Source organism: Lepidochelys kempii, chromosome 13 (genome assembly GCF_965140285.1).
Source record: "Lepidochelys kempii isolate rLepKem1 chromosome 13, rLepKem1.hap1, whole genome shotgun sequence".
NCBI classification, from domain to species: Eukaryota; Metazoa; Chordata; order Testudines; family Cheloniidae; genus Lepidochelys; species Lepidochelys kempii.
In genome coordinates, this window is record NC_136392.1 from 11,698,914 (window position 1) to 11,725,762 (window position 26,849).

Consider the following 26,849-nt stretch of genomic DNA (forward strand, 5'->3'; position numbering starts at 1 on the left):
CTGTTCCATACTTTTCCCATCCACACCCAACAACAACCCTCCAAGTTCACACCCAGGCTCCTTCCCAGCAATTTACTTCCCTCTCCCTCAGCTCCTCCATTACCCCTGATTCTCCCAAGCCTTTGCACTGCTTCTGAGAGGTGCAAGAAATACAGTTCTATATTGTAGTTTAAATGAATGATTATTTAGAGCTCTGTATTAAGATGCCTAGTAAGGAATCTATTTATCAAAAACATTTCTTGAATTATTTTGTTGTCTGTGTTGTTACAGACATACTTGCTGACAGGTATTTTGAAATAAATGACTAAAAATAATGGAAACTGGTGTGATTATAGTGTGTTATTTTGACACATAAAACATGCAGAATCTTAAAATACTGTGTGCATAATTTTTCATTTATTGGCGCAGAATTCCCCCAGGAGTATCATATGTAGATTTAAAAAGTTTGTATCTTAAAGTTATAATTCTAGTCAATAAAATTGAAGGTTCTAGAGTAGCATGTACACTGCATATGGCAGCAAAATCCTAAGTCAGACTGCCAAAAGCCATACAAAACCATCAGCATTTTAAGTATTACACTCATTAAAGTTCAGGAGCCCTGTCACTCATCAGTTTCAATGGGGAGTAGCGTGTGCACACCTTATGGTGTTATCAGGCCCCAAACCATTAGGAGGGACAGAACTATGTTTGGTGGTTCACCAACACCAAGGCCCACTACAAAGCATGCAGTATCTGTCTTACAAATATTTAGCTTTTAGTCATTTACTTCATATCATTTCATCCTTGGAGATTATAAACATGTTTCTTAAAGATTTATTGGTGTTCTTTAAGTAACTGAAATTTCAGTATTTTTAAAAATACAGGTGACTGACTTTTGCAGTCCTGTCTCCCTTGGGATCAATGTCAACCAACTTTGCAATGGCTCTTTAAAAACATATCCACCTGTTTTAGCTGAGACCCCAGTTGTGGAAGTAAAATATGAAACAAAGGAGAGATCTGTGAGCAGGTGCCTTTCCCAACCTGCTCTGAAAAGAGGTCCACATGCTACGTAGAATCCAAACTCATTCCCTTTTTGGGGCTTGGCTTCATTAACCAAGACATTAGTAATAAAGAAGTTATGTTCAAACCTTTTCTAAGACTTGGCTGCCTCTAGAATTCCTTCCTCAGGACTTCATCCCATGTTCTAGATCCACTTTCCCCAGAACAGCTCCCACCCTTTTTTATATTGGTGGGGGTAACAAGGTGCCTGAATCAGCAAGTCAGCAAAAACCCACTTAAACTTTCCCAGAAGGATCAACATTTGCTAATAAGATGAAGTGTTGCAGACATCGCAAGCCTTTCTAAAATGGGCTAGACATCTTGTACTAGTTTTTAAAAAAACTTGCATTTTTTAATTACTATATATCTTTCATGGCTTGGTAAATCCCTTAATCTTCCTAACAAATATTTAGTACCATCACTTTGTATCTGAACTTACACCTGCACTGGACTGACATCAATTTACCTTACATCGTTAAGGTCACACTTATTTCCTGCAATAGCTACAACAATGTTTGGAGGTCCATGTTGTCGAAGTTCTTTCACCCAATTCTTTAATGTTGAGAAGGTTTCCTGGTATGGAGAAGGGAGATAGAATTAAGATTCAGAACTGGCCAAACAAAACATACATGAGTGTTGGTTTGCAATATAGTTCTATAATCTCCTCTTACCTCTTTTGTGATGTCATAAACTATAATAGCTGCTGCTGAGCCTCGGTAGTACATTGGTGCTAAAGCACGGAACTGTAGGGAGAAACATCACATAGAATGGATTTAATACTGTGCCAGAGATCATGTGGCTCACTGACCAGTTAATCCAATTTTCACTGCTCTAGTATAGGAAAAGAGTTTAGGTTAGTGGAAAATGTATCCTTCAATTTACAAAGAGACTGCCAGCAGGATATAAAAGCTTCACATGAAGCAATCTTAGCCAAAGGCTAGCCAGTGAATACTTTTGGGTGCTAGTAGTACAAGATTACTATAGTACAATGGACTATAAATAAAGCCATATGACAACAAACAAAATTTGAGTTTATCCAGATAAAGCTGGTAAAGAAGTGGTTTAACTCCCAAAAGAAGGCGGAGTAGAGCTATAATTTAAACCTGTAAACCACTCTGTTCCTCCAAGACCACTCACTGTTAAAGAACTCCATTTTCTGGTTACTATTCAGGCAGTCTGTACAAGTTCATTTAGATGTGGATGTGGGAGAGAGGTTTCCATTCCAAGCCTCAGCTTCAGGGATAGCAGGAATCTAGTACAAGTAAGAAGAGGGCTGCTTCTAATGAAGATAGAGTATACTGCTGAATCTTATAGCAATGACTAATCTTTTGTGAGAGAGAGAGGATTAAAAGAAAGGATATAAGGGACTGGAGCAATACAGAATGTCAAAGGCATGAAGCAAAGTTCTTGGACTTCATGTTATCTCAGTCTCTAGTTCATAGTCCTCAGAAAAGTCAGGTTGCAAAGGCAAAATTACAGAAGGAACCCTGACAGTTATGTGAGATATGGAATGGGTCACCCCCATTAAAAAAAAAGATAGCTATACAGATATAGACAATACACACAGGATATATGCCTAATTTTGAACACTGAGGGAGAGAAAGGGTGGGGTGAATTGAATACATTTCTTCCTTTTTGAGATACTCATGTCCACAAAAGGAAAAATAAAAAGAACCAGTGTACATTATTACCAACCAAAACATCCTGAAAATGGCTTAAAAGTGAGATAAAAAAAACAAATGTTATATTCTTTTTATTTATCTTTTGGTATTTAGGATTAATGTTTTCAAGCTTTTCCCCTTCAACCAAAAGAGTTAGTGAAAAAAAAAGTTAAGGAAGAATAAAAGCTGAGAGTGTCTCACAATCACCTGACCCCTGAAGCAAAGGCTTTAGGAAACACCAGATATCATAAGACTTGCAGGAAATCTCAGGACTTAGCAACACTGACAATTGCTACAAATCTGAATGAGCCTGCAGTACACAGATCAGGCTACTATCCTTGCACGAATGCTACTTGCTTTTTGACTGCATAAGAAACTACAATGGTTACTTTAACACATGCTTGGCACTATAAAATAACTACTGTTTTAGATGCAGTGTTCAGAAATTCTGCTAAGGTAAGAAAAAACAAACAACTCATCTAGCACGCTGAAGTGTCAGTGGAAGAAGAGAATAATTAACTGATAGATGCAGTGTATTGATGTATGGCTTTATATACACTATTTACTACTCAATAAGAAATCTATAAAAATAATGAAGACAATGTAGCTTTTCACAAAGACATATTTGGTTATAATAAAATACTAGTTTTCTTTTGGTTAATATAGTTCAGCTGAGAGCAGTTCTTTACATCCTAAAAATTCCTTTGTTATAAAACAAAATTCCAGCCCATTTAGATTTGGCTCACAAAATTCTTCTGAGAATAAGCCTTTACACAAAGTGCACAGAATGAAAATACCTGTCAAACATTTAGGAGGGAGGAAATGTGTGATCACCCAACTCATCCAAGAAGGGTGTAATATCCTCTCCTTCCCCCATAAGTACTTAGAATGTAAAGGGAAACATATTTGATAAACCACTACTATTTGACTACCTGGCTTTTTGTGGTCTATTTATATTAGGGAAAAAAATCCTGCTTTCCCTTGCTGATCTTGTATTACTCATTTCCTGCCTGCTAACATTTTGATTTCTTTTCTCACCTAGGAATAGTCAGCAGTTAAAAAAAACATTTTCCCTTTAACAAAACAGATGTTTCCAGAAACTACATTTTCTTTCAGCTGTCTGTTCAAAGAATTCAGCTTTCTTGCACTGCAGCCCAACTCTGATTTGAGCTTTAACACAGAATTACCAGTGAGCATCAGTATAACACAAGAATTTGGCAGCATGGACAATAGACAAGACTCAGATAGTGGTTGAAGGCAATTTCATACTAACCTTAGTCAATGAAAGAGAAATAGTTACTTCTGACACGTGAGCAGAAGTGCCCCAGATGAAGTGTTAAATTTAAGTGTGATGCAATCCAAAAATGAAAGCTTCCATCAGCATGAATATAAAAATGGAAACTATGTCACCAAGAGAAATGGAGTAAATAAATATGGACTGGGGGAGGGGAGATGCCAGCTAGTCAACACCACACTAAATTAATGTTTTCTGCATTTGGGTTCCAAGACATCAGAACTTATTGGAAATACAGTTCTAGAATGACCAATTGAAGTAAATAGTAGGTTGAGGGAAAGAAAGAAGAGGGAAAAAATATCTTGACAACAACTGATGTGTTTTCATTTTTAAATACGAGGCCATTATTTGTAATAATGGAAGCAGACACTTGAGATATTTTAGTGACTTACAATGCCAGTTAAGGCATACTTTACATGTAGTCAGTGATCCTCTAACTTACTGTTTAAATCTGATTAAAAAGTTTGAACTGGCTATCAATGGAAATACACCCAACCTGAATGAAACTGCTTTACAACAGAGACAGTGTTAGTCACAGAAAATCTGCATTTTCTAAAGTCCTTGATTTTTTCCCCTCCTTGTCAAATACAACAATTCAGGAACAAAGGAGAGGGAGATCTGTGGGAAATAAATTTACATCAGGTGAAATATTGCGTTCTAGCTTAAAAATCAAGCTGTTGCTAATCAAGGTGTTTATATTGACAAGGAGTGGTGCAACCTGCTGAAAAAGAACTGCTCACTGATAAGCCTTGGAAGTGCATTGTTAAAATACAGCAAATGCTAAAACTAAAATATCGGGAACAGCAGATGATACTGGTTGGGAACTCAATGGTTCATATGGACCACCGCATCTGTGTTTTAACACTGTGCTCAAACCCTGATGGCTGAGGTCATATGTGGTTTGATGCCAGTTCTTAGTAAACCTGAGAAAGCCAATAATTTATCCAAACTGCAAAGTGTGTAGCGACTGTTATAATTTCTGCTGAAGAAGGCGCAGAAATAGAATACTGTCATGGAAGTTTCAGGGCAGGAGATTCACTGATCGAACTGACTAGCAGCTTTGATCAGTCCTTTCTGTAGTTGGTCCATTCCTAGCCAATGTTCTTAACCTGTCATTTTAAGGCACACCAAGTTCCTTTGCTGTACAACGATTCTGCAGTAAGATTTTCTCCTCACAGTATTTTTTTTTTTGACAGTCCATAGCCAGCTGTGTGAAAGTGAATACAAATTAGATCTTATCTGGCAGCCGTACAAACATTTTTGTAAAGGAAAAAAAACCAAAAAACCCCCAGTACCAGTATTGGAAAACAAAACAGAAAAAAAAAATGTTGCAACTATGGTTGTGTATGAATAAATCCTGGTTCTGTGATGCATTACATTATCACTATCTCTTTAATCCTTACAAGACTTAGTCTTTTGATCCTGTAAGCATTGTCCAAATTAAGTTCAGGTAGTATGTAATTTTCCCATTAGAATATGTATCTTGCAAAAGGAGAAGATGCACAAGTGATTAACAGTGTCATTTATTATTATCAGACTGGTATTACAAATCACTGAAAACTTGATATAAAATCCAATACCACATTCAGTACTTGATATAAAGTCAAGTGTTGGATTCAAGAGCCCTACAAGACACATGAAGTTATGGAAAGAGAGTTTATCATGGTTTCTAATGGCTGCCCAATTTGATTGATGGGCAAGTGGAAAAAACAGAGCCCTGAGCTTGGTCAGTTTTTCTTTCCCGGGCCAACAGAGTTTGGGAGCATCATGTATGTTCACTAATGCACAAGAGAGTTTTGCTCTTACACCAGAAGCCGTTACGGATAAATTGGGTTATTAGTAACTGACCTGTGCTATGACATTGGAGTTTGTATTTGACTGAATTGCTATGAAGCATTAATATTTCCACGTTTAAAAATAAATAAATATATTAAATATAAATAAATAAATAAAAGACACATTGCCCTAACTGATCACTTGGAATGGTGGAAGTATTGTTTGTAAAGGAACTCGAAACATACTGTCTGTGTGGGCCAGGAGGTGAGGGAAGGGAGAATGAGGATACATGGATGCACGTGAGCTTGTAGATTCAGCGGTAGCTGTCAGCAGCACTCTTTAGACGGAACTAAGGTGACATTGGCTCCTTCTTATGAAGCATCAGAATCTTGTTCCTACATCACTGTAGTCTCAAGATGTATGTTCTCCCAAAAAATAACCCCTCACTCTCAAGGTGTGGAGGGAGAAGTCTACAGAATCTTCAGCTCTGAGTCAGAGGTGGGGGGAGGACATCTTCATCTCTTCCAATTAGACAAAGTGTTGGACAACTTGCACGGAAAAAAGAATAGGGCATCACTCCAGGGATAAGAAAAGAAAAGAGGAAACATTTACTTCATACAAGCTGACAGCACCAATTGTCAGCCATTTACAGATATACTTCCTCATAGATTGCCCTACTTTGGATTCAGCATACTACATTCTTCCACTGCTTTCAAACAGGATTCAAATGAACAGAATGAAACTCTAATACGTAATGGAAATCCCTTGCCGAACAGCTTCAGGCAGGTTTATAAAACTTCATACATAATTGCAGCTTTTGTTGTTGCTGCCTGTAGTTCGTAAGCAAGGTAATTAGTATGCAGCACAAAGACACTTCCTCCAACTCCCTTTTTAATTTCAGTTTGTGTGCTTGTAAGTCTTGAATAAGTTTGTTGCATCCCCTCAAAAGGTGAGTATGCTGCAAAAGCAGCCATCAAGTTCTTCTTCTGGAAAGAATGCCAGGTTAAAATTTGTATTTCAAATGAAAAACTTCCTGACATGCACTTCTAACACAATCAGATTAGAAATGAAATATTTTTTTTTAAAAAAATCAAGTTAATAAGAACAGCCATATTGGGTCAGACCAAAGGTCCATTTAGCCCAGTATCCGGTCTTCAGACAGTGGCCAATGCCAGCTGCCCCAGAGGGAATGAACAGAACAGGTAATCATCAAGAGATCCATCCCCTGTCGCCCATTCCTAGGTTCTGGTAAACAGAGGCTAGGGACACCATCCCTGGCCATCCTGGCTAATGGCCATTGATGGACCTATCCTCCATGAATTTATCTAGTTCTTTTTTGAACCCTGTTATAGTCCTGGCCTTCACAATATCCTCTGGCAAGGAGTTCCACAGGTTGACTATATGTTGTGTGAAGAAATACTTCCTTTAGTTTGTTTTAAACCTGCTGCCTATTAATTTCATTTGGTGGCCCCAAGTTCTTGTGTTACGGGAAGAAGTAAATAACATTTCCTTATTTACTCTCTCCATGATTTTACAGATCTCTATCATATCCCTCCTAAGTCATCCCTTTTCTAAAATGAAAAGTCCCAGATTTATTAATCTCTCCACATATGGCAGCTGTTTCATACCCCTAATCATTTTTGTCACCCTTTTCTGAACCTTTTCCAATATATCTTTTTTGAGATGGGGCAACCACATCTGCATACAGTATTCAAGATGTGGACGTACCATGGATTTATATAAAGGAAATATGATATTTTCTGTCTTACTATCTGTCCCTTCCTTAATGATTCCCAACATTATGTTCACTTTTTTGACTGCCACTGCATATTGAGTGGATGCTTTTAGAGAACTATTCACAATGACTTCAAGATCTTTTTCTTGATCTTTTTCGTGAATGGTAACAGCTAATTTAGACCCCCACCATTTTATACGTATAGTTGGGCTTACGTTTTTCCATATGCATTACTTTGCGTTTATCAATGTTGAATTTCATCTGCCATTTTCTTGCCCAGTCACCCAGTTTTGAGAGATCCTTTTGTAGCTCTTTGCAGTCTGCTGGGACTTAACTATCTTGAGTAGTTTTGTATCACCTGTAAATTTTGCTACCTCACTATTTACCCCTTTTTCCAGACCATTTATGAATATGTTAAATAGGACTGGGGCCAGTACAGTCCGGAGGACACCACTATTTACCTCTCTCCTTTCTGAAAACTGACCATTTATTCCTACCCTTTGTTTCCTATCTTTTAACCAGTTACCAATCCATGAGATAACCTTCCCACTTATCCCATATTTTCCACCAATATTGTTGTTTCAAATGCGGCGTATAAACATCTAGACCCCAATCCTGCAGACACTTAAATGTCTGCATAATTTTACTCCCAGGATTAGTTACAATATTGAAGGCAATGGAACTGCTCATATCAGTAAAGCTACACAAGTGCTTACATTTGCAGAATCAGGGCCTTAGCTTGTGCAATTAAACTGGGATGATCAGTGTTGCAGAGAAATGTTCAAAGCCAAATAGAAATGCTTCTGTGAAGTAAAACTATTGCCAAAAACCACTACCTTGCAAGTCTGTTTTTGTGACAGACACTGCCCATTTGGTAAATATAACCTGTTTTTTCCAATCTCTCAATAGTTATAGCTCTCCTTTTATCTAGTCTCCTCAGTTATACCTTTTCTAATTTGTCAATATCCTTCTAATAATACTGTCTGAAATTGTGCTTAATATTCCAGTGAAGTCTCAGTAGACCTTTCCATTACTATAAAGATGTTATATAAATAGGTAATCTTCACATTCTCTAACAATTTATTTCCCTAGGAGAGCCAAATAACGAAGGTGAAAGATGAAATTTTGATTAAATTATCATGGGTTTATCTCCAGTGTACTTTGAAAGAATCATGTGTGAAAACATACATTTACAGAATTTGATCACACAAAAAATCTTTACAAACTAAGGAGGAAAACAACATCTCTACTTACTCGTTCCTGTCCAGCTGTATCCCAGATTAGGAATTTATGCAACTCATTTTGATACTGCACAGTCTTTGTCATAAAAGATGCTCTGAAAGATTTAATGTAATGTTACCAAAATGCAAATACAAAGAAAAAACTATTTCTAGCATAATTAGTTCATATCTCCAAATTTTTATATATAAAAAGGTCAATATCTTCAATTGACTTTAATACCACAATTTTTCATAACACAGGTCATTTTTTCAAAAGTGAAGTGCTTTTTACTATCTATAAAACTGATTAAGATCATGATACATAATGTTTGAAATTAATTACTGTGCAAAGGACCCAGACAAGGATGCATGCACCAATTAAGTCACACTTACACCACTTAAACACTGGTGAACTCCACCTTAACAGAATACAGTACAAAGGATCAGAGAGGGGATAAGAAGCCTTGTAAATTTGCACTCTCCTTCCTCTTAACTTTTCTGTTGAAGGTGAGGGGATGTAGGTTTTGCACTGCCACAGAAGCAGCTGGGGAATTAGAGTGGCATTCTTCACACCTCCCCCACACAAAGGAACACCACAACAAATTCACGAAAATGCACATGAATATTAGAGGAACTACTGAAGGGATACCACATGGAACCTGTGCACTAGCCCTTTCTGGACTTATGTTGACATGAAATTTGGCTGCCAACCACATTCTGGGGAGTCCCACAGAGCAGAGACTGAAAGCAGATAAGTTAATGCTGACTTCCCACCAAAATTTAATTGGGTGTTTGGGAGGTGAATAAGGCAGTGTAGAGTGCTGCCCCCAAGCCCTCTCCCCATCAGTATTTCCTGAAACCTGAAGATCCCCAGCACTTTCAAAAGAAGGGCCATAATCCTTCCTCCTCCCCACAGCTCCCTAAATATATATAACTTTTCTGTGCAGGAGGATGGTAATGATGGGGCTTCAAGATATGTGAAAGAGATTACCTTTAAAAAAAAAAAAATCTGCCAGAACCCAATGCCAGGATTCTTCATGTTTCCTGCAAGAATTGGATAACAACCCCAACACCTACCATGGTTGCTTCATCAGGGAAATAGTTCCCAGCTCTGCTTTAAGTGTTACTGATATCATCCACTCTTGCGAAAGAAACGTTACACTGAATTTAGGTCTGCAGAATAAGAGTACAAGGTGCTGTAACTTTTTATATTTTGGTGGCATGTGTATTTTGTTAATGCTTTGAGAGCTCAAACTGTTTCTTTACATTAGTTTTTGTCTTTCAAAATACTGCATATTTACCAGGTAATTAGCATAGGAGCTAGGGCCCCATAAAGATGTCTTGTGTACTTCAACAGGTCATACAGCAACTGAATTTGCCTGCTGAAGTATGCTATGGCATAAAGGCCTGTGTGAACTTACTAGCTTAAAAAAAAAGTTTGATAAGTGCCAGATAGGGTGTGAATTTTTCAAGTTTGAGATGAAAACCAAGGCCCTGATCCTGCAGTGAACTCTACACAGGAGTCAGGACCTGCATGGAGCCCCACCAAAATTAGGAGTCCACCAGCCCAAAGCCTATTACAGAAATGAAGCCAAAGGGTAAATGTCTTTAGCACAGGATGCAGTATTGGACACTAAAGTTCAGTGACTCAGGCTTTAGAGTCCTCCTGGGCTCTAAGTATTGTCAGGTCATAGAAGTTATGACAATAAGCCCTTCATAATTTCAGTTACACATTAATGGCAGCTACAGAGTATATCAACACAATTCAACAGTAAGGTAGCATGTAATAGTTAAGTTTAATGTATTTGTTTTTAAAAGGAAAGCAGAAAGCTCTTAAGTTCTCCTGGGAGGTTAAAACCTCCCATCACCTCAGATGGTTTAGCTAGAGTCTAGCACAAAGACTGCAAGATTTTAAGTTTCCTTTAAACAAGCTGAACAAAAGGTTACAATGACCTTAATACAAGTTAATACCAAAGGACAAGGGTAAGAGAGCCAAACTTCAGTGGATTTAAACGTAACTAATTATGTACTTGAGCAAAGGATAAGGGAAAGTAGCACGTTAAAAGAAAGTGTCTATTGTAAGCATTGTAAGCACTGCCACTTTCTTACATTATAACACTGCTGCGCAACGAGAATGAGGTAAAGTGTGCAGACCATGAACATGATGTCCATTAACAGATGATTGTTAGTGTGTATTTAAAGTGTATGGATACACATTTTAATTCATCATTTAAACTACAGTGTATAAATGACTGTTTTTCAATTCACAAAGGGGCCAAATTTAGGTTGCACAGTTAATCTTAATTTTTTATTTTCTAACTTTTAAGTTCTTAGATCTAGGAAATTACACATAAAAAACAAACTGAAAAACACAAATTCTATCATGTGACATCATACTGACACCCACATGGTTCATTGGCCAGGTTGGAACTGTTTGAGCTAATGGACAAACCTCTACTACTTGAGCTAAAAGACTAACTGAAAGCAGTAGTAGGTTGTCCTACTGTATGTGGACCACATGGTGGGAGGAGGGGGGGGAAAAGGAGAGATACTTCACCATGGGTTTCACAAATATTTGTGGACAGCAGAGGAATGGTCAGACTCAGGAATTTGGGATTCCTTTCCAGGCTTTGGAGGGGAGTGTGATCTAGCAAACACAGACTCTTCTGCTCGTTTTGCTGTCATGGGTACAAATACTTCTGCCTGTTTTGCCTAAGCTTGACCCCTTCCATCCCATACCTTCCAACCTGTCTCAATCCTGTCTCTTTGTCCATAGGCTCTTCCCACCTGAGCTTGCTGTCTGAGTCTTAGCCCCTATCACTCCTAATCTCTCCCCTTCCTCACAGCCAGACAGTTCTGTCCCCTTACCCTAACTCCCTCTCCCAAGTCTCCTTGCCCAGGCAGTTCAAGTTATACCCCCCTGGCTCCTTGTCCAATCTGTCTCTTCCTTCTCTCCGACTGGCTACACATCCTAATCTACCTCCACTCCTAATTCTCCCCCTGCATCATAGCTCCTTGTCAGATCTATCACCCTCTTTTCCTTCCCATGATGGACTCCTAGTCCCAGTCTCCTTGTCCGGCCAGACTCATTCTTCCCACTCCTGCCAGTTTCTCACCCAACTGTTTTTTCCCCACACCACCTCCCCATAGTGCTCCCAGTCCCAGCATCCCCCACAACCCACTCTCCCAGACACATCTGACTAGGGCAAATCTTTATGCAATTTCTTCAGAAGAGACAGGTAGTGTATCCATCCCAATTTTCTTTAGAGACACTCAAATAGTTTAGCCCCAACATTTAATATAAATTGCTTGTGATTTAGAAAGGCCTTCTGGATTGTAAATATTCATGGCATACCATCACATCAATTCTAGTCCAAAGTTTAAGTTTTATAACGGATTTTACAGAATCTATGATCAGTTGTAATGTTACCAACAATTTTTAAAGATTCCAACGAATACAGTTGTATTTTGATTTAAGTCATCAGATGGAGCATTTGCAACCCAGCCACGACAGGTCTGCAGCTCTGTTCTAGTGTGTGTGAATCAGAGAGCAAGTAGTCCATTTTCATTTACCACTCTAAATTTACTTCAGATACTCTTCACTTTTGAGTACTAAATTATTTCATCTTTAATGAATCTAAGGTGTTTCCCATTCTCTTTTAACAAAATTAAATTTGTCTTTAAGAAAAAGTCACTCTTCTTAGCTTTGGGCATTAGGGTTGCTACTGTTATTGCAGCAGGATATACTGCTGATATCAAGGCACCCAGGGAAGAGCCTGTTTATAACTGTAGTTATATTGATGATGATGTTCAGAGTCAAATTTATGATTGTTCATTTAAAAAACGCTCACATTACCAATGTCACTAGACATATAATTGTTGGAAAGCAGTTTACCAAAACTTCCAAAGGCTCACTGCATAAAAGTTAAGGGTATATGACTTCAGCACCCCTTAGGCAAGACGCCATTAAATAAATCAGTTTTGTACTAAACTCTGAATTTTAAACTCTAGCCAAAGTGGAAGTGAATTCTGGAGTTGCAGTACCTCCACTGAAGACATCCCATTCCCATCCCCAGAGCTTCAGATATAGGGACTGTTAGCATGAGTGTCTCATCTGACAGTGGTGGCTGGAATGAGACACATGGAGAGAGAAAGTCTTTTGGGTAGCTAGAAGCCAAAACAAATTAGGCTTTACCAATCAACCAGCACCCTGAAGAGTATATGAAGATAGTACAGTCAATGGAACACTGGTGTAATGCATTTTCTACAGAAACTCCTATTCAGCAGCTGTGCTGCTCTATTCTGAATCAGCTGAATATTCTGAGTTGTCTTTGTGGACAGTTCCACATAGAGTATGTTCTATAGTCCAAAATGGAGGTCACCAAGCTTTGCATTTGAGAGAAATGAAGATTTTCGTTGTGGCAAGTGTTATTAAAAAAAGGCAGCTTTTTATGGCTCAGAGTGCTATCTGGGACTCCAACAGCAATCCAAAAATACCCCTGAATTGTAACTACCTTAATTATCCTCAATATTGGAGTAGGCAGCAACTCCTAGCTGCTTGCCTCAAACAACTTGCATCACATCCAGCTAAGCTGGGTTAAGCTTCAACCAGCTTGCTCTCTCATTCAAGAATCTATAATAGTCAGGCAGTGGAAAAGCAGAGATGGTGCACAAACTAGAGAGATCTGCTGATCAACAGAAGCAGACTGTTTCCTCAGCATCCTGGAACTTTAAGCAGTGTTCTGTTCTACTTGGAGTTCCCTAAGGGCTGATGACTTCATGCCCAGGTATATTACATTGCTGTAGTCTAGATGGGACATGGCAATGCCCTGAATGCCCTTTAGTGCCTTGGGTATAATATTACAGGATGGAAGAGAGTCTCCTAGTCAAATGGAGATGGTAGAAAGCAAAGCGTAACTCGCAGCTACTGCTATGTAAGCGCTTAGGGATAGAAAGGCCACCAGGACTACTCCTAAACTATGGACTGAATTGACAAATTGTAAGCGTGTACCCTCAGCCAAAGGAGACAGCATCTGCGCTGTAAACTCTGCCCTCCAGCACAACCTCTCTTGCTCAGGTTCATCTTTGCCCCATCTGTTCTTCATCCATGAACGGATCTTACACAAGCACTGGATTATCTTGGTGGTACTAGCATGGCTGAATGCGATACAAGATAGGCAGAGCTGTAGCACTTGAGTTCATATCATCCTGCCAGTTTACTTAGTGACTGCATGTAGCTGTTTGGCCACACTTGTGCATGGATCCAGTGGCAGGATCAGGGTCTTTGTTGTTGCAATGATTGCACAAGATAGCTATCCAACCATCAGTCCAAAAAGAAGAAGCAAGGACAGATTTGTAAAAGTGTTCAGGTGCCTAGAGATTCAGATAGGCACTTCAATGGGATCTGCAAAAGCAACTGGGTGCTGAGGTGCCTATCTGCATCTTTAGGCACCTGAACACCTTTAAATATCGCGCCTGTAATAAATATATCTGCAGATAATGATTCTCAAGCTTTTTTATCCCAACACAGCTTTACCATAACCTCCTGCCCCCACATCTAGCTGGGACTTCCCTGCTCCCACTCCATTTAGTAATATGAAAAGGGCAGAGCACTCACAAACCCTACATGAAGAACCTCTGCTGTAGATTAATTAACAGATAAAAACTTGTAGCCCTTAAGTTTTGACATAAAATGATCTAGGTGTCTGTTCTTACATATAGTTTTTGTTAATAAAAGAACAGGATTTCTAAACAGCATGATTGTATTTAATCCAATTTTGTACACCATAATTAAAACATAGAAAAGGAAAACTAGATATTTCAAAGGAATGAAGGAAACACTTGATCTTTATTAGGAAGTGTTATTGTATTTACCCCATTTTGTTAGTTAAGGGAATATGCATTTTATATTAATCTAATTAAAGAAACAGATCTGGGAAGGAGAAAAAGATGCAGTTGACAAAAATATTTATCATTGTTAATTTGAAACATCCTAGAAAAATCTGAGACTTTGTTTTTACATTACTTTTTAAAAACCTCGAGCAACCAGATAGTTACTATACTCAGTTATTTTTGAAGTTCAAGAATGGTGCCTCAACATAAAGTGGACAAAGATTTATGTTCTTCTGTTGATGAATGAGAAACAGATATTGAGGTTTGCATCAGCAGTAGAACACACTTGTTTGTTCATAATCCAGAAAGCCTAACAGGATATTTTAGTTAAGATTATTAATACAAAAACAGGACAAGATTTTAAACCTGCCCTACAGCATAAACATTGAATCTGCATGAAGCCAGAATATTAACACTTAGCATTTTAGTCTTTAAGGGTATTTAGAAATCTCAGGCATTACAATGACACTGTAAGGCAGTTAAAGTGTAGATTTTTAAAACTAACTTATTTCCATTTGCATTAGTTGTGACTGGGTATTCAAAATCATGTATCTGTGTATACAAATGGAGGGTTATGTACGTAACTGCTGATTTGCATGCAGCTTTTACTACATGCAATTTTGCTGGTCAAGCCCCAAATGACTGGCCTAAGGCCTCACAGCAAATCAGTGTCAGTGCAAAGATTGAATTCAGGAGTTCCTGACTCCCACTTCAGCATTCAGAGCATGCGTTTTTCTTGCATTGAAATGAAATTTGGATAGATTTAACCGCTTTACCCAACTTCTGCTACTTCATGCAGAGTGTGTTTCATATGTGACTCTTTGGGATTAAATTATATATTCCTCTATCTTATTTACAATTCAAATACATTTTATTTAGTGTCTTACCCTATTGTTGGGTTGATGTTAGGGTCAAAGCTGTCTTCTACAAATCGCCACACAATACTTGATTTGCCTACACCAGTATCCTGAAAAATAACATAGCAGTTACACCAATGAGAATTTAGCTACCATAAACACTTAGGCACATTTAAGGCTAGTCTACACTAGCAACTACATTGGCTTGTGTAGTCACGGCAGAGCGACTTCCACGGGGGGCGGGGCGCAGCTCCCAGCGCTGGTGCACTGTCTAACACTGGTGCTTTACAGCACTGAAACTTGCTGCGCTCAGGGGGATGTTTTTTCACATCCCCAAGAGAGAAAGTTGCAGCATTGTAAAGTGCCAGTGTAGACAAGCCCTTAAACCACAATTCCGCAATAAGCTCCTTATGGAAAGACTGATCCCAGTTCCTACAGAGAGCATCACTGAAGTCAGTGCGGGTCCAGCCAAGTGGAACAACTCTTAGGATCAGGGTCTTAGTAATCAAAATATTTCAGTGCAGCAAAATTGAAAAACTGAAGAGCGAAAAAATAACATTTATGTTGAAAACAGGAGATAGCTCTATTAAAGATACATTATCCCAAAACAGATATAAAAGATATTTGATAACTTTGTATAAGACTTAAACAAAAAGCTATTATGTTCCTCTCTTGAAATAGATTGTTCTGTATGCTCCCCTCCCACCACGCCTCCCCCCTCAAAAAGTCTGCATAAGTGCTTGTTTTGAATTAGGGATATTTGTACAGGAGATCGAGAAAGCTGCTGCTTTATACCTCAACTGTTAAAAGTGTACATCTGTAGCTGAATAAGGTAATTAACACATACAAGTAGATCAAGGGTGTCACACTATTACAAGCATTGCAAACACATTTCAGCCTCTGAGTCATTGAGTCCCGCCCTATTAATGAAAGATCTTAAACATCTTCTGAGACATACCTGAAACTAATACATTTTTTAATCTCATAGCTGCGTGGAGCAAGAGAGGAGGAATTCTAAGGTGACAAACCACAGTTTAAAATAGCACCAAACACATTAGAAATTTAACACTAGGTTGTATGTGTTTTGAATAGTAACTATGACAACTCAAGCTTAATAAAACAAACAAACAAAAGGCATGCTTCAAGTTGCATCTACTTGCAGCACTAAGTTAAGATGTCTGATTGCTCACATGCCTTTAAACACAACATAGCTGAACCACTTCACAATCTTCAGATGAGAGAATCAGGTAATCTATACCCCAAATTTAAAGATTTGAAAAAGATAGTTTACCAAACCTAATATTAAGAAATGTTTGAATAAAACAAGCTTGCTTTCATTTAAGCTTGCTTTCTGCAGTATTTGCAGCCCAGATTAAATTTTTTTTATTAGAGCTAATGTTAAAAAATTATATAATACACAGGTTAAGAAAAGAGTATCGGTACATCTGGGGATAGAGTTTAGATTATCGACAAATATTGAGTTTATTTTTAAAGTTATAAGATACATATAGTGCATAATCAGCAATATACTAATGTACTAATCTGTACAAAATTTAAGTTTGTGCTAATCGTCTCGAAGGTTCTCCTTTTTTGGGAGAGGAGAGAGGAATTCAAAAATACACTATTCTTGTCACTTACATATTTTAGTGTTTAACAGAAAGTTATAAAGAAGAGAAAGGGAGATGAAAGTAATTTCCTGGCTGAGGCATTTAGAAGGGGAAATTTTCTTAGTTACTCTCTTACTCCCCCTTTTCCCACTCCACAAAATTTTCACAGGTAGAGTTTGACATAAACAAAGGATAACATATTTAGGAAGGTTTCAGAGTAACAGCCGTGTTAGTCTGTATTCGCAAAAAGAAAAGGAGTACTTGTGGCACCTTAGAGACTAACCAATTTATTTGAGCATAAGCTCACGAAAGCTTATGCTCAAATAAATTGGTTAGTCTCTAAGGTTCCACAAGTACTCCTTTTCATATTTAGGAAGCAACCGTGCCAACCACCTTCCCCCAAATACCGGATATACAAAATTAGGGAATATACACCAATTTTCCAGGGAGAGGGAACAAGACAATCTAGAACCAGGAAATACATAGTCCAACCTGTCAAATTTCGTTGTTTTTGTTTTGTTTTGTTTTTAAGCAGACAAAACTCCCAATAGAGTGAGTCCAGGAAAAAGCTCCAATTGACTTCAGTTGGATTTGGTTTGGAGGACCTTTGATTGGGAGCACTCATTTTGGAGCTAAGAATTTTTAAAAACGTCTGTCTTTTGAGATGAAGATTTTGCCATATATATTTCTAAACAAGATTTAAAGTCTCACCCACGTTTGTTCTGAAGTCTCCTTCATCCGTTATCTAGTATTTGGAGAGTGCTTTTGAAGCCTGAAAATGGCATTAAGTGTCTGATATCAAACTACATAAATACAAGGGCTAAATATTATTCAAATGATCAAAGCCTTGGACAGCATAAGGGGGATGGGAGCCGAGCAGTTTCAACACAGGACCATTTTTTTAATAGGGGAGCCTTGAAAATAAAAGTGTGTGTTACTTTGTGTGTCAAACACAGACAACAAAAATTCTTCCTAGAGAGAAAGGCTTTACTAGCTGTTGTGGAGCACACAAACAGATGATGCAGAAATCAACACGGGCACTGGAAAGAGACAAAAATATCCTCTCACCACAGGAAAAACACCGTCACAAACCACCCTCGCTTTAAAGCAGTTTTAAGGGCTTTCGTGATCATACAGGACAGAAATCCCCCCTCACCTTTCAAATGAATCCCTCTATGAGGGAAACTCCCCCCTCCTCCATCCCCTCCCCCATTCACCAAGACCGCACCGGGGGAGGGGCTATACAGCAGCCCCCCCCTTCCCTATCACCGCAGATACACCCAGCAGGTGACTTACCCCAAGCAAGCAAACTTTCAGCTCCCTCAGAGCCATGGCCAGGGAGGCTGCTGCCTTAAAGAGAACCAGAGGCGCAGCCCAGCATCACCATAGCCCCCACCCTGAACACAGGCAGGAGGGTCTCCCGAGGAGACAGAGGGCTCCCTGCCACTTCCCCCCCAGTCACCGCTTACAGGTAACCCCCGCTTCTCAGGCGCCACACACCAGACGCCATCTTGGGCAGCCCATACGAGTCACCTGACTACCCCCCCTCCTTCCTGGGGCATACTTTTTTAAAGACTGTAATTTTTCTGTCTCCTGGGGCTGCCTGGGCGCTTGGGGGGCTACCTGCCTCCAGGGCAGCATTTGTTTATTAAAATCTAGTGGGGGGGGGTTGGGGTTCAGCCGGGGTCAAGCAGCGCAGGGAGCTCCGCCCTCTGCCCCCCCCGCTTTCCCCATGTCCATTCCAAGATGGCTGGTAAGCAGCTCTCGCTCCTCACCTTCCTGCTCCGTGTGGGGTGTGCGGGTGTGTTGGGGTGTGCGGGTGACTAACGCCAAACTGCCGTGTAACTTCGTGCGTGCCTCTTTCCTCCTCTGTCTCTCGTCTCTCCAGAGAGCCTTGTGAAACCAACCCCCCGTGTCTCTCTCTTTTGTTTTTGTTTGTAGGGATCCCTTTGTATTTTGTGGATTTGCAGGATGACTTAGATGATTGTGAGTAACTGTTTTTACTTGTTTTACTCATTCACCCACATGCTCCTTTCTGCACCGCCCCACCCCATCTCCCTCTCCGCGCTTTCACCCAGATTAGTGTGAAAGGAAGAGGCTTGTGAGGCTCATTTTACTGATAGGTGAAAGATCAGAGAGGGCTTGGGTTTTCTTACCTAACACACGGACACACACGCAGTCTTGAATTTTCATGTTGCTGCTGGCAGAGGGGTCTCTGATACAGTAATTTTTGTGGTTTTATGCTAAATTTTTAGGGCACCTTATGCCACCTAACTGTTGTGATTTGATTTTTTTTTTAAATGCTCATTGACTCAGTAAAATCCTTTATTGTAAGACGGGAAAGGGACTGGGGGCTTTAAAACTCTTTATAAAATGATAGGTTATTTTATTTTAAATATCTCACTAAAACACGCTACAGAAAGCTGTGGGTACAGGAGGGAGAGAATTAACCCTAAATGAAGGAGACTTGTCAGATCTGGATACATGGGATGGACACCTGAATAACAGGGGAAAAGGGGACAAGTTAATTCAGAACTGTCATAAGCTATGATATTTTGAGGGATGTTTCTAAATTGTTTTCATAATTTTTTGCATGTCTAATTGTAACCCCAAAATGTCAATCTTTCATCATACACAGAAGATATAAGGTATTTCTTGCTTAGCAAAAAGCCTAGCATGCATTTGGGTGTTGCAGAAATAATACTTTAAAAACTGAAATGCAGTTAATTGCCAGAGAAGTAGCCTACAGTCAGGTCTGTGTTGTTTATAAAGTTGAGAGATGAAACAGGCGAGGTAATATTTTTCTCTCCCACCAAAAGAAGTTAGTCCAGTAACAAGCTTTCAGTCTTATACAGAGCTTTTCTTCATTTCAGGTTTATAAAGTTGACATTAGTTCTGTTGCTTGCAAAGGACGTTCCTAGCAGTTGGCCTAAGACAAGGACTTTTTGTTGTGATCATTTGAATGAGTGAGATTTTTAAATGATTAATTGAAACACACAGGACAACAATTTTTTACAAGGTGGTTATTTGTTTTGCGTTTCTTATGCCATTGTGAGAGTTACAGAGATACGGAAAAAAGTATGATCACTTTCTGTGATCTAGACTCATAGTCTCAAGTGCTAGTGAAGAATATTAGGGAGTTCATGTTCAACCTGTTACTGTAATACTCCTCCCTTCACCCAGTTTTCTACAGAATTCTCACTATCCTACTGAGGTCTGTCTCGATGAGGTTGCAGGTCTCATACATTTTCTCTTTAGCATCTCTCACTGTGACTTTTTAAAACGTGATTGCATTACTTTCCAGAACTGCCACTGATTTGTTTGGAAGGAAACTTCAATCATGGATTAATTTTGAGTCTGCTTTTAAAAACATCTCCTCTACTCTTGGCAGGTTTTTACAGAGTGCTTCAATGTGACATTTAAAATCTCCCTCCAGATTTTTTGTACCCTCCCTTATTTAGGCCCTGGTTATGCAGTGAGCTCTGCACAGCAGATTCTTGTGTCTATGTAAGGCATTGTTGAAGGATTGGGGCCTCATGTCCCAATCCTGCAAAGGGATGTGCATGTGAGAAGCTCCATTGTCAGTAGGACAACTCATACTTAAAGTTGAGGACATACATGTCTTGAGTACATATGTGTTTAGTGGCTTGAGGGCCACAGACTCCTAGAGTGTGTTTATATTGTAATAAAACACTGTGGTGGGGCTATGTCAGCTGATTCGAACTGTGGGGAGAGGGGGCGCTCAGGCTGCGGGGCTATAAAATTGCAGTGTAGACATTCTGATTGGGCTTTTGGACCCCAGTGTGGTACTAACTGGCACTTTGGATGGCAATTTGAGTTTATCATTTGAAAAAAGAAATTGTGAGTGTTTTTAAAGTTGTTGTTTTTGAGGGACCTGTTCTGTATTGCTTAGACAATCCTGATTTGTGGGGGGATGGCAGTTCAGAGACTGGGCTATAAAAATTGTCTTAAAGCTAATTGAAAATTATATGGAATCGCTCTTTAAAGTGGTGAAATTTTGCAGGTCTGGATTTGTAGGGTTATGCTTGTGTTTTGCACTTCAGTTCATACATTTGTCTCTCTGGGATATTGGTTTTAAACAGAGGGCTATTGCTTGCTAAGTTTGCGCCATGACCTCAAACAACACCAAGTACCTTTGTTGAGCAGAGGATTTAAATTGGGAGCAGATTGGCTAGTACACTTCTGTGTGCCCACACTGGATTTGAAAGAAGCTTCTCAAAGCCCAGTACATCCCACCTTAAAGTTCCATTAATAACCAGGGGAGCCAAAGTAGCTGGATCTGCAGTTTAAACCCATTAGTAGAGTTGAAAATCTGTTCTATTTTGCTTTTCTCTGCCACAATTAAAATCAATCAATAAATAAACCCCCTTATAATCCAACCAGAAAATAGTCTGTCTATGTCTTGCCAACTAATTCTTCCCCCTTTGATTGGAAAAAGTGAAAGATGCCTGTCTGCCAGCTGAACTCTTCTGTTTTCAGTGCAAGCAACAGTCCAAACCTCCCACGGTGTCCTGCCAATGTGCCTGGACTGACTTGGAGGGTACCATCTCCAGGGGTGAAAGGGCAGTTCATTCTCCATGGCCAGTGACTCCTTGGCTTCTTTGCTAAGGCTATCAGCAGAAGTGTCATTTGTCCTGGTAACTTGACTAAAATAGTTTTATGATTGGTTTCAGAGTAGCAGCCGTGTTAGTCTGTATTCGCAAAAAGAAAAGGAGTACTTGTGGCACCTTAGAGACTAACCAATTTATTTGAACATAAGCTTTCGTGAGTTTCGTGATTGTAAGCCAAACTTCTGGCTTGGGGGATGAAGCTCAAGTTTGCCTCATCTGAGGATTTTTTTTATCATTTTGCAGTTTTGAATCTAGAATGGTGATCCAATAATGGAAAAAGTGTGCTTTGTATATGTCTATTTAATCACATCTATATGTACCACTATCAGTTTCACATTGAAATAGACCTAATGCAACATGTTGATTTATCACTACTGTGGCATGGACAGACAGAGAAAAATGTCTGACTTGAAGTATTGTTAATGACACCTGTTTGCATTTTTAATTCAACATCAAGTTCAAAACTAGAGTATGAACTGCTCCTAGTTGGTGTGAAAGAGCACCTAGAATTAAGATGCAAAATCTGAGAACTCAGTGTGTGGTCTTGATAGTTTGGGGCTTCTGAGACCTTCCGTAAATAAAAACAACAATCTAGATCAGTAGTGCTAGGTGCTGCAATTAGTCTCAAAGGGCATGTCTACACTGCAATTGGGAGCTTGCTTCACACTGCAGGTAGATGGGAGCTTTGTTTGAGCTAATAGCAATGTGGGCATGGTAGAACGGGTGGCAGCTTGGGCTGGGCTAGCCTAGCCACCTGAGTGCAAACCTGCCCAACCCTCTTGGTATGTACTTGGATGGCTAGCTTGAGCCACTGCCACTTGAGCCACTGCTATTTATAGCTCAGTGGCTTGAACAGAGCTAGCACGTATCTCTCTACCTGCATTGAGAAGCATGCTCCCAGTTGCAGTGTGGACATACCCTAAGGAAAAGGTTATGGAGCATTTTAAGCAATTCATTGCAGTAAATCACTAAAACTAGATCTATGGTGTCTGAAGGAAAGAAAGCATTAAATAGTGGAGATATTGGTGAGGAGATGTAATGTGCTACAACTAATTTTTATTAAAATAATCAAACAAAAAGAGCCAGAAGAGATCCTGGGAATTATGGAATGGGAAATCTCCCCTAAATTCCAGGGGAGCTGATTGAGAAACTAATTGTGGATAGTGTGACACTACACTTGAATAAATATTAACTGAAGGTCAAACCCGTACTAACTTTGTAAGATACTTTTTCGTTCCCCACTGTAAAAGCTGTCAAACCTGTATACAATTCTTTAAGAAGATTAATAAAATAATAAATGAAGCTGATTCTATAGGGTTTTATTTAAAAACTCCTTTTGTAAGACTAAAGAAAATACTGGTTAAGAAATGAAGTTTTATAGTGGATTTAAAAACTGAGTAGGTGAGAAAAATGTAGGGAATGACTGTTCTTTGCTCTTTTGAGAGATTAATAGTTCCGCAGGGGTGGGTATTGGTATTAATATATTTATTAGTGATTGAGTGGGGAAAATGGGCAATGAGATGGTGGTATTTGCTGATGTCATTAAATTGTTTGGATATGGCAGGATATGAGATTTAAGTACCTTTGGGACGGTCACATGATATATTAAATTCAACTTCTCTGGTGCACATTGGCTACACTAGTTAAATTTCCTATACACTGATGGATTCTGAACTTGCCCACTTGATCTTCTAAGTGGGAAAATATGGCTAGGCCTCTCAGTGGATAGTTTAATGGAACTGTGAGCCCTGTGTGTGTCAGCAATGGTGAAAGCATATTGGGTGCATTAGAAATAATAGTTCATGATTTTCTGTATTTTCTTTTAAACATGCTTACAATCTATCCAGAGTACTGTGTGCACTTTTGGTTTCCTCACTTTAGGAAAGAGAGTTGAGATTAAAATGGTCCAGAGAAGGTCAGTGAAGATGGTTAGAGTTATGGTGGAATTTATTTGGTATGAATTGAGAGGCTGCTAAAACTAGGATTATTTAACTCTTTACACTCTGTATGTAACAAAAGCAGTGTGTTCTGTAGCTGCTCTTCAGGGTCTGGATCGTGCAAGCACTTAAGCATGTGCTTAACTTTAGTAATTTGAGTAATCAGTGGAACTACTCAAGTTAGTAAAGTGAAGTATGTGCATACATATTTACAAGCTAGTGCAGTAAACTTTAGAACATAGAACCATGGTTGATTGGTTTGTTTGTTTGTTGCAATCAGAGTTACAGGGAATTCTACTGCAATAGTCAATATTATGAAGGTTATAGTGGCAACTGGTCAGTTCCTTCATTTTAATGTGGTTTTCTAATACAAGAACAAAGGGGTACTTGATAAAATTAATGGCTGATAAATTTAGTATGAATTAAAATAAATATTACTTCTCATGACATGTTAGTTTAAAGAATTCACTGCTGTAGAAATATGTTTAATATGACTGGATTTTAAAAAGAACAACCTTTATTATCAATACTATTTCTCATTATAGCAGGTCAGACAAGAGTAATCAAATCTCATGCTTCAGTATGTAAACTGATTGCTGCAGAGTCAGGAAGGAACTCCAAGCACCTTCCACACAGGGCATAACTTATTCAGAGCTTTTAGTGATGGCATCAGGGTTTGGCTACTGTTAGTTAGGATATTAGACATGATGGAGCACTAGTCTTATTGAGAATGGCATATCTTATGATCTTAAATTGATCTGATATTTGCTACACTAACCTGGAAAGTCTGTTTCACCACTTTCAACCCTTCTTTGGTCTGAGTAATGTGTTTTTTGTTTGTTTTGTTTTTTTGTTTAATGCAGATACAAATCGCAAACCTATTAAAGGATACTTATCTGTAGGCTGGTATTGCTTCTAAAATAATTAGTAATGCCACCTGCAAGAAGCAGTAATGGCTAGTTAAGTGGAAGTACATTTTAGTTTCCAGGTTATAGGTCACCTGTGTACAGTAGTATATCTCTGTGTTGCTATACTGCCCCCTCAAATGCCATATGTGTAAAAGATAGTTGTGAAGTAGTTCAATGATTTAAATATCAACAGAAAAAATACTCGGACCCTTATTTAAAAAAAACCCACAAACCCAATAAATATTAGCATGCCTAATTTGCGTGTACAGTTATGTGGCTGTGGGTGCGTTTGTGGTAGCTGAATGTGCACAAGTAAAATTGAAAAATTGGGCCTTCACGTTAATCCCAGTTTTCTTCTGCTTTGCTTTGTGTGCATGATTCAGCCCTTACTCAGTCTCTTGTTCGAATATTTTCCTCTGAAACTTCATATTGCAGTAGAAGAGGCCAATTAGCTTTCTATTTTTTTTAAGAGACTATGATATCAAATTCTGTCATCAGCTGTGTGTGCACCATTCCCTTTGAAGTAAATTAGCTGTGTGCCTATCTAAAGGCAGAATTTGACCCTACATATGAAGGACATCCTGTGTCTGAAACCAACTTTTTTGTTGTTTTAAATTTAGTTTTATCTCTTGGCAGGAAGTCTGCAGTATGCTCCAAGACCCCTAATTTATAATGATGATACTAGAGGGGCATGGGCCCCTTCTGTAGTACGCAAATGTTCTCCAATATTATTGATGGATACCTCTCTGTGACGTTGGGGAAAAAAGACACCCTTCCCTAGGATGCATATTGTGGGGGAAGGGGAGTGGGGTGGGGAGAGAGAGAGTAAAAAGCAAGCTTGGCATTTCGCAGTGACTTCACATTTTGTTATTTCATATTACTCTGAAAATAGTTATCTACATAGTTTTAACATATGCTGATTGATACTCCAAATAATATACCCATCCATATCAGTCTAGTATTTATATACACTGCAGTATCACTCTAACACTGTCATTGATAGTAGCGAATTTTAATGTGGTTCAGAGCCAAAGTTTGTTATATCAAGGCACATGTTAAGAAGGTCTTTGGGGAAAGTGTTGACCTTATTAAACTTAATGCTGTAATAAATGAAGGATGAGAACCAGAAGTGAAGGTGTTTATCCTTATTAAATGCAAGCATTTGAACCCTGTGAAGAGTGTTGTGTCTGATAGCTTGGAGAGTGTAAATGACATTGTAGATATAATTTTTTTAATGTACTGGCAAATCCAAATTTGAATATGAATAGACAGATATAACAAATATTTAATGAATATAAAGCAGCCTTGTGCAATTTGTAACATCCCATTTCGAGGGATTTTAATTATTGGCATGTCAGCTATTGGGAAGGTACTCTTCTTAAACAAAATACTTTAAGATAAAGCTTTACTTCTTCAAAGCACTTTACATAAATCAGTTAATCTTCACAATGTCCCAGTGAGGCAGATTAAGTATTATTCTTCCCATTTTACAGAGCAGGAAACTGAGAAGTGATAAAAGATCCTTTCTGGCTCACTTTGAAGTATGTTGCAGAAGTTCTATTGATTTCACTTGGAATAGGACTGGGTCCAATGTGAATATCCCACCCCAAAGTCCATTGATGGAGTCTGTCAGAGCCAGGAGATGCTAAATCACAATCCATTAGACTATGCATGCATCAATTTAAAATTAAAGCATAACATAATATACCTAATCAATAAGTGCAGTAAATAACTGATTACTTGATATTTTTATTGTGTTGTCTTAAGAGCTGCTTAATTTTATATATGCAACAGTAACATTTAGTATTTCTTTTTCTTTGAAAGCTTCCACTAGTTTGAGAGACTTCCTTAGATGTATATAGTGAGGAATTCTGGTGCAACCAATACCAGTGTTGTAATTATGATCACAGTAATTACGTAGATTATACTATATTTGTGGGCTCTGTGTACAGTTTCTGCACCTGTTGACATCATTTTACTAAGATTTAAAGTTCAAGGGACAAAGTAGAAGATATAGCTGAATGGAGGTCATCTTTATTATACTATATGCAGCTTAGTTTGCTGTTAAAGTTTATTTCTTTAAGGACAGAGGTTAGAAATATCCAGTGGATCAAATTATATCTATTATTTATGCGTGGTCTGTAATGTTTACAGGATTAGAAACCAGTGACAACAGATGTGGTGGAGGGCAAGTACTGGCAGAGTACTGTTTGGGTAACAACATTGTTAGGAGTCTGAAATCACAAGAAAATCCCACTTGCATGGAGATGTTTATGTATCTTCAGAGGAGAAC

At 38.7% G+C, this 26,849-nt stretch overlaps 2 protein-coding genes across 10 annotated transcripts in view; one reads left to right on the top strand and one right to left on the bottom strand.

Moving 5' to 3' along the window:
• RAB22A (RAB22A, member RAS oncogene family) overlaps positions 1 to 18,624 on the bottom strand; it is a 35,075-nt gene extending 16,451 nt beyond the window's left edge. The window contains exons 1-5 of one of the 2 annotated variants that reach the window (XM_073309242.2): positions 18,377 to 18,623; positions 15,504 to 15,583; positions 8,759 to 8,840; positions 1,710 to 1,781; positions 1,505 to 1,611 (exon numbers count right to left, since the gene is read on the bottom strand). In XM_073309242.2, coding sequence (XP_073165343.1) covers positions 1,505 to 1,611; positions 1,710 to 1,781; positions 8,759 to 8,840; positions 15,504 to 15,583; positions 18,377 to 18,412 — 377 coding nt within the window. In that variant the 5' untranslated portion in view covers positions 18,413 to 18,623. Of the gene's footprint in view, positions 1 to 1,504; positions 1,612 to 1,709; positions 1,782 to 8,758; positions 8,841 to 15,503; positions 15,584 to 18,376 lie in introns of both variants that reach the window. The other variant, XM_073309243.2, reaches the window with a different exon arrangement.
• The window catches only part of LOC140896991 (putative serine/threonine-protein phosphatase 4 regulatory subunit 1-like), a 40,569-nt gene continuing 32,082 nt past the window's right edge, over positions 18,363 to 26,849 (top strand). For 3 of the 8 annotated variants that reach the window (XM_073309234.2, XM_073309236.2, XM_073309232.2), the window contains exons 1-2: positions 18,643 to 18,833; positions 19,022 to 19,066. Coding sequence is in view for 4 of the 8 variants with exons in the window: in XM_073309232.2 (XP_073165333.1) it covers positions 18,827 to 18,833; positions 19,022 to 19,066 (52 nt within the window). In the remaining 4 variants the exon portion in view is untranslated. Of the gene's footprint in view, positions 18,552 to 18,642; positions 18,900 to 19,021; positions 19,067 to 26,849 lie in introns of those variants that run through there. The other 5 variants (XM_073309235.2, XM_078848342.1, XM_073309238.2 and 2 more) reach the window with 4 other exon arrangements.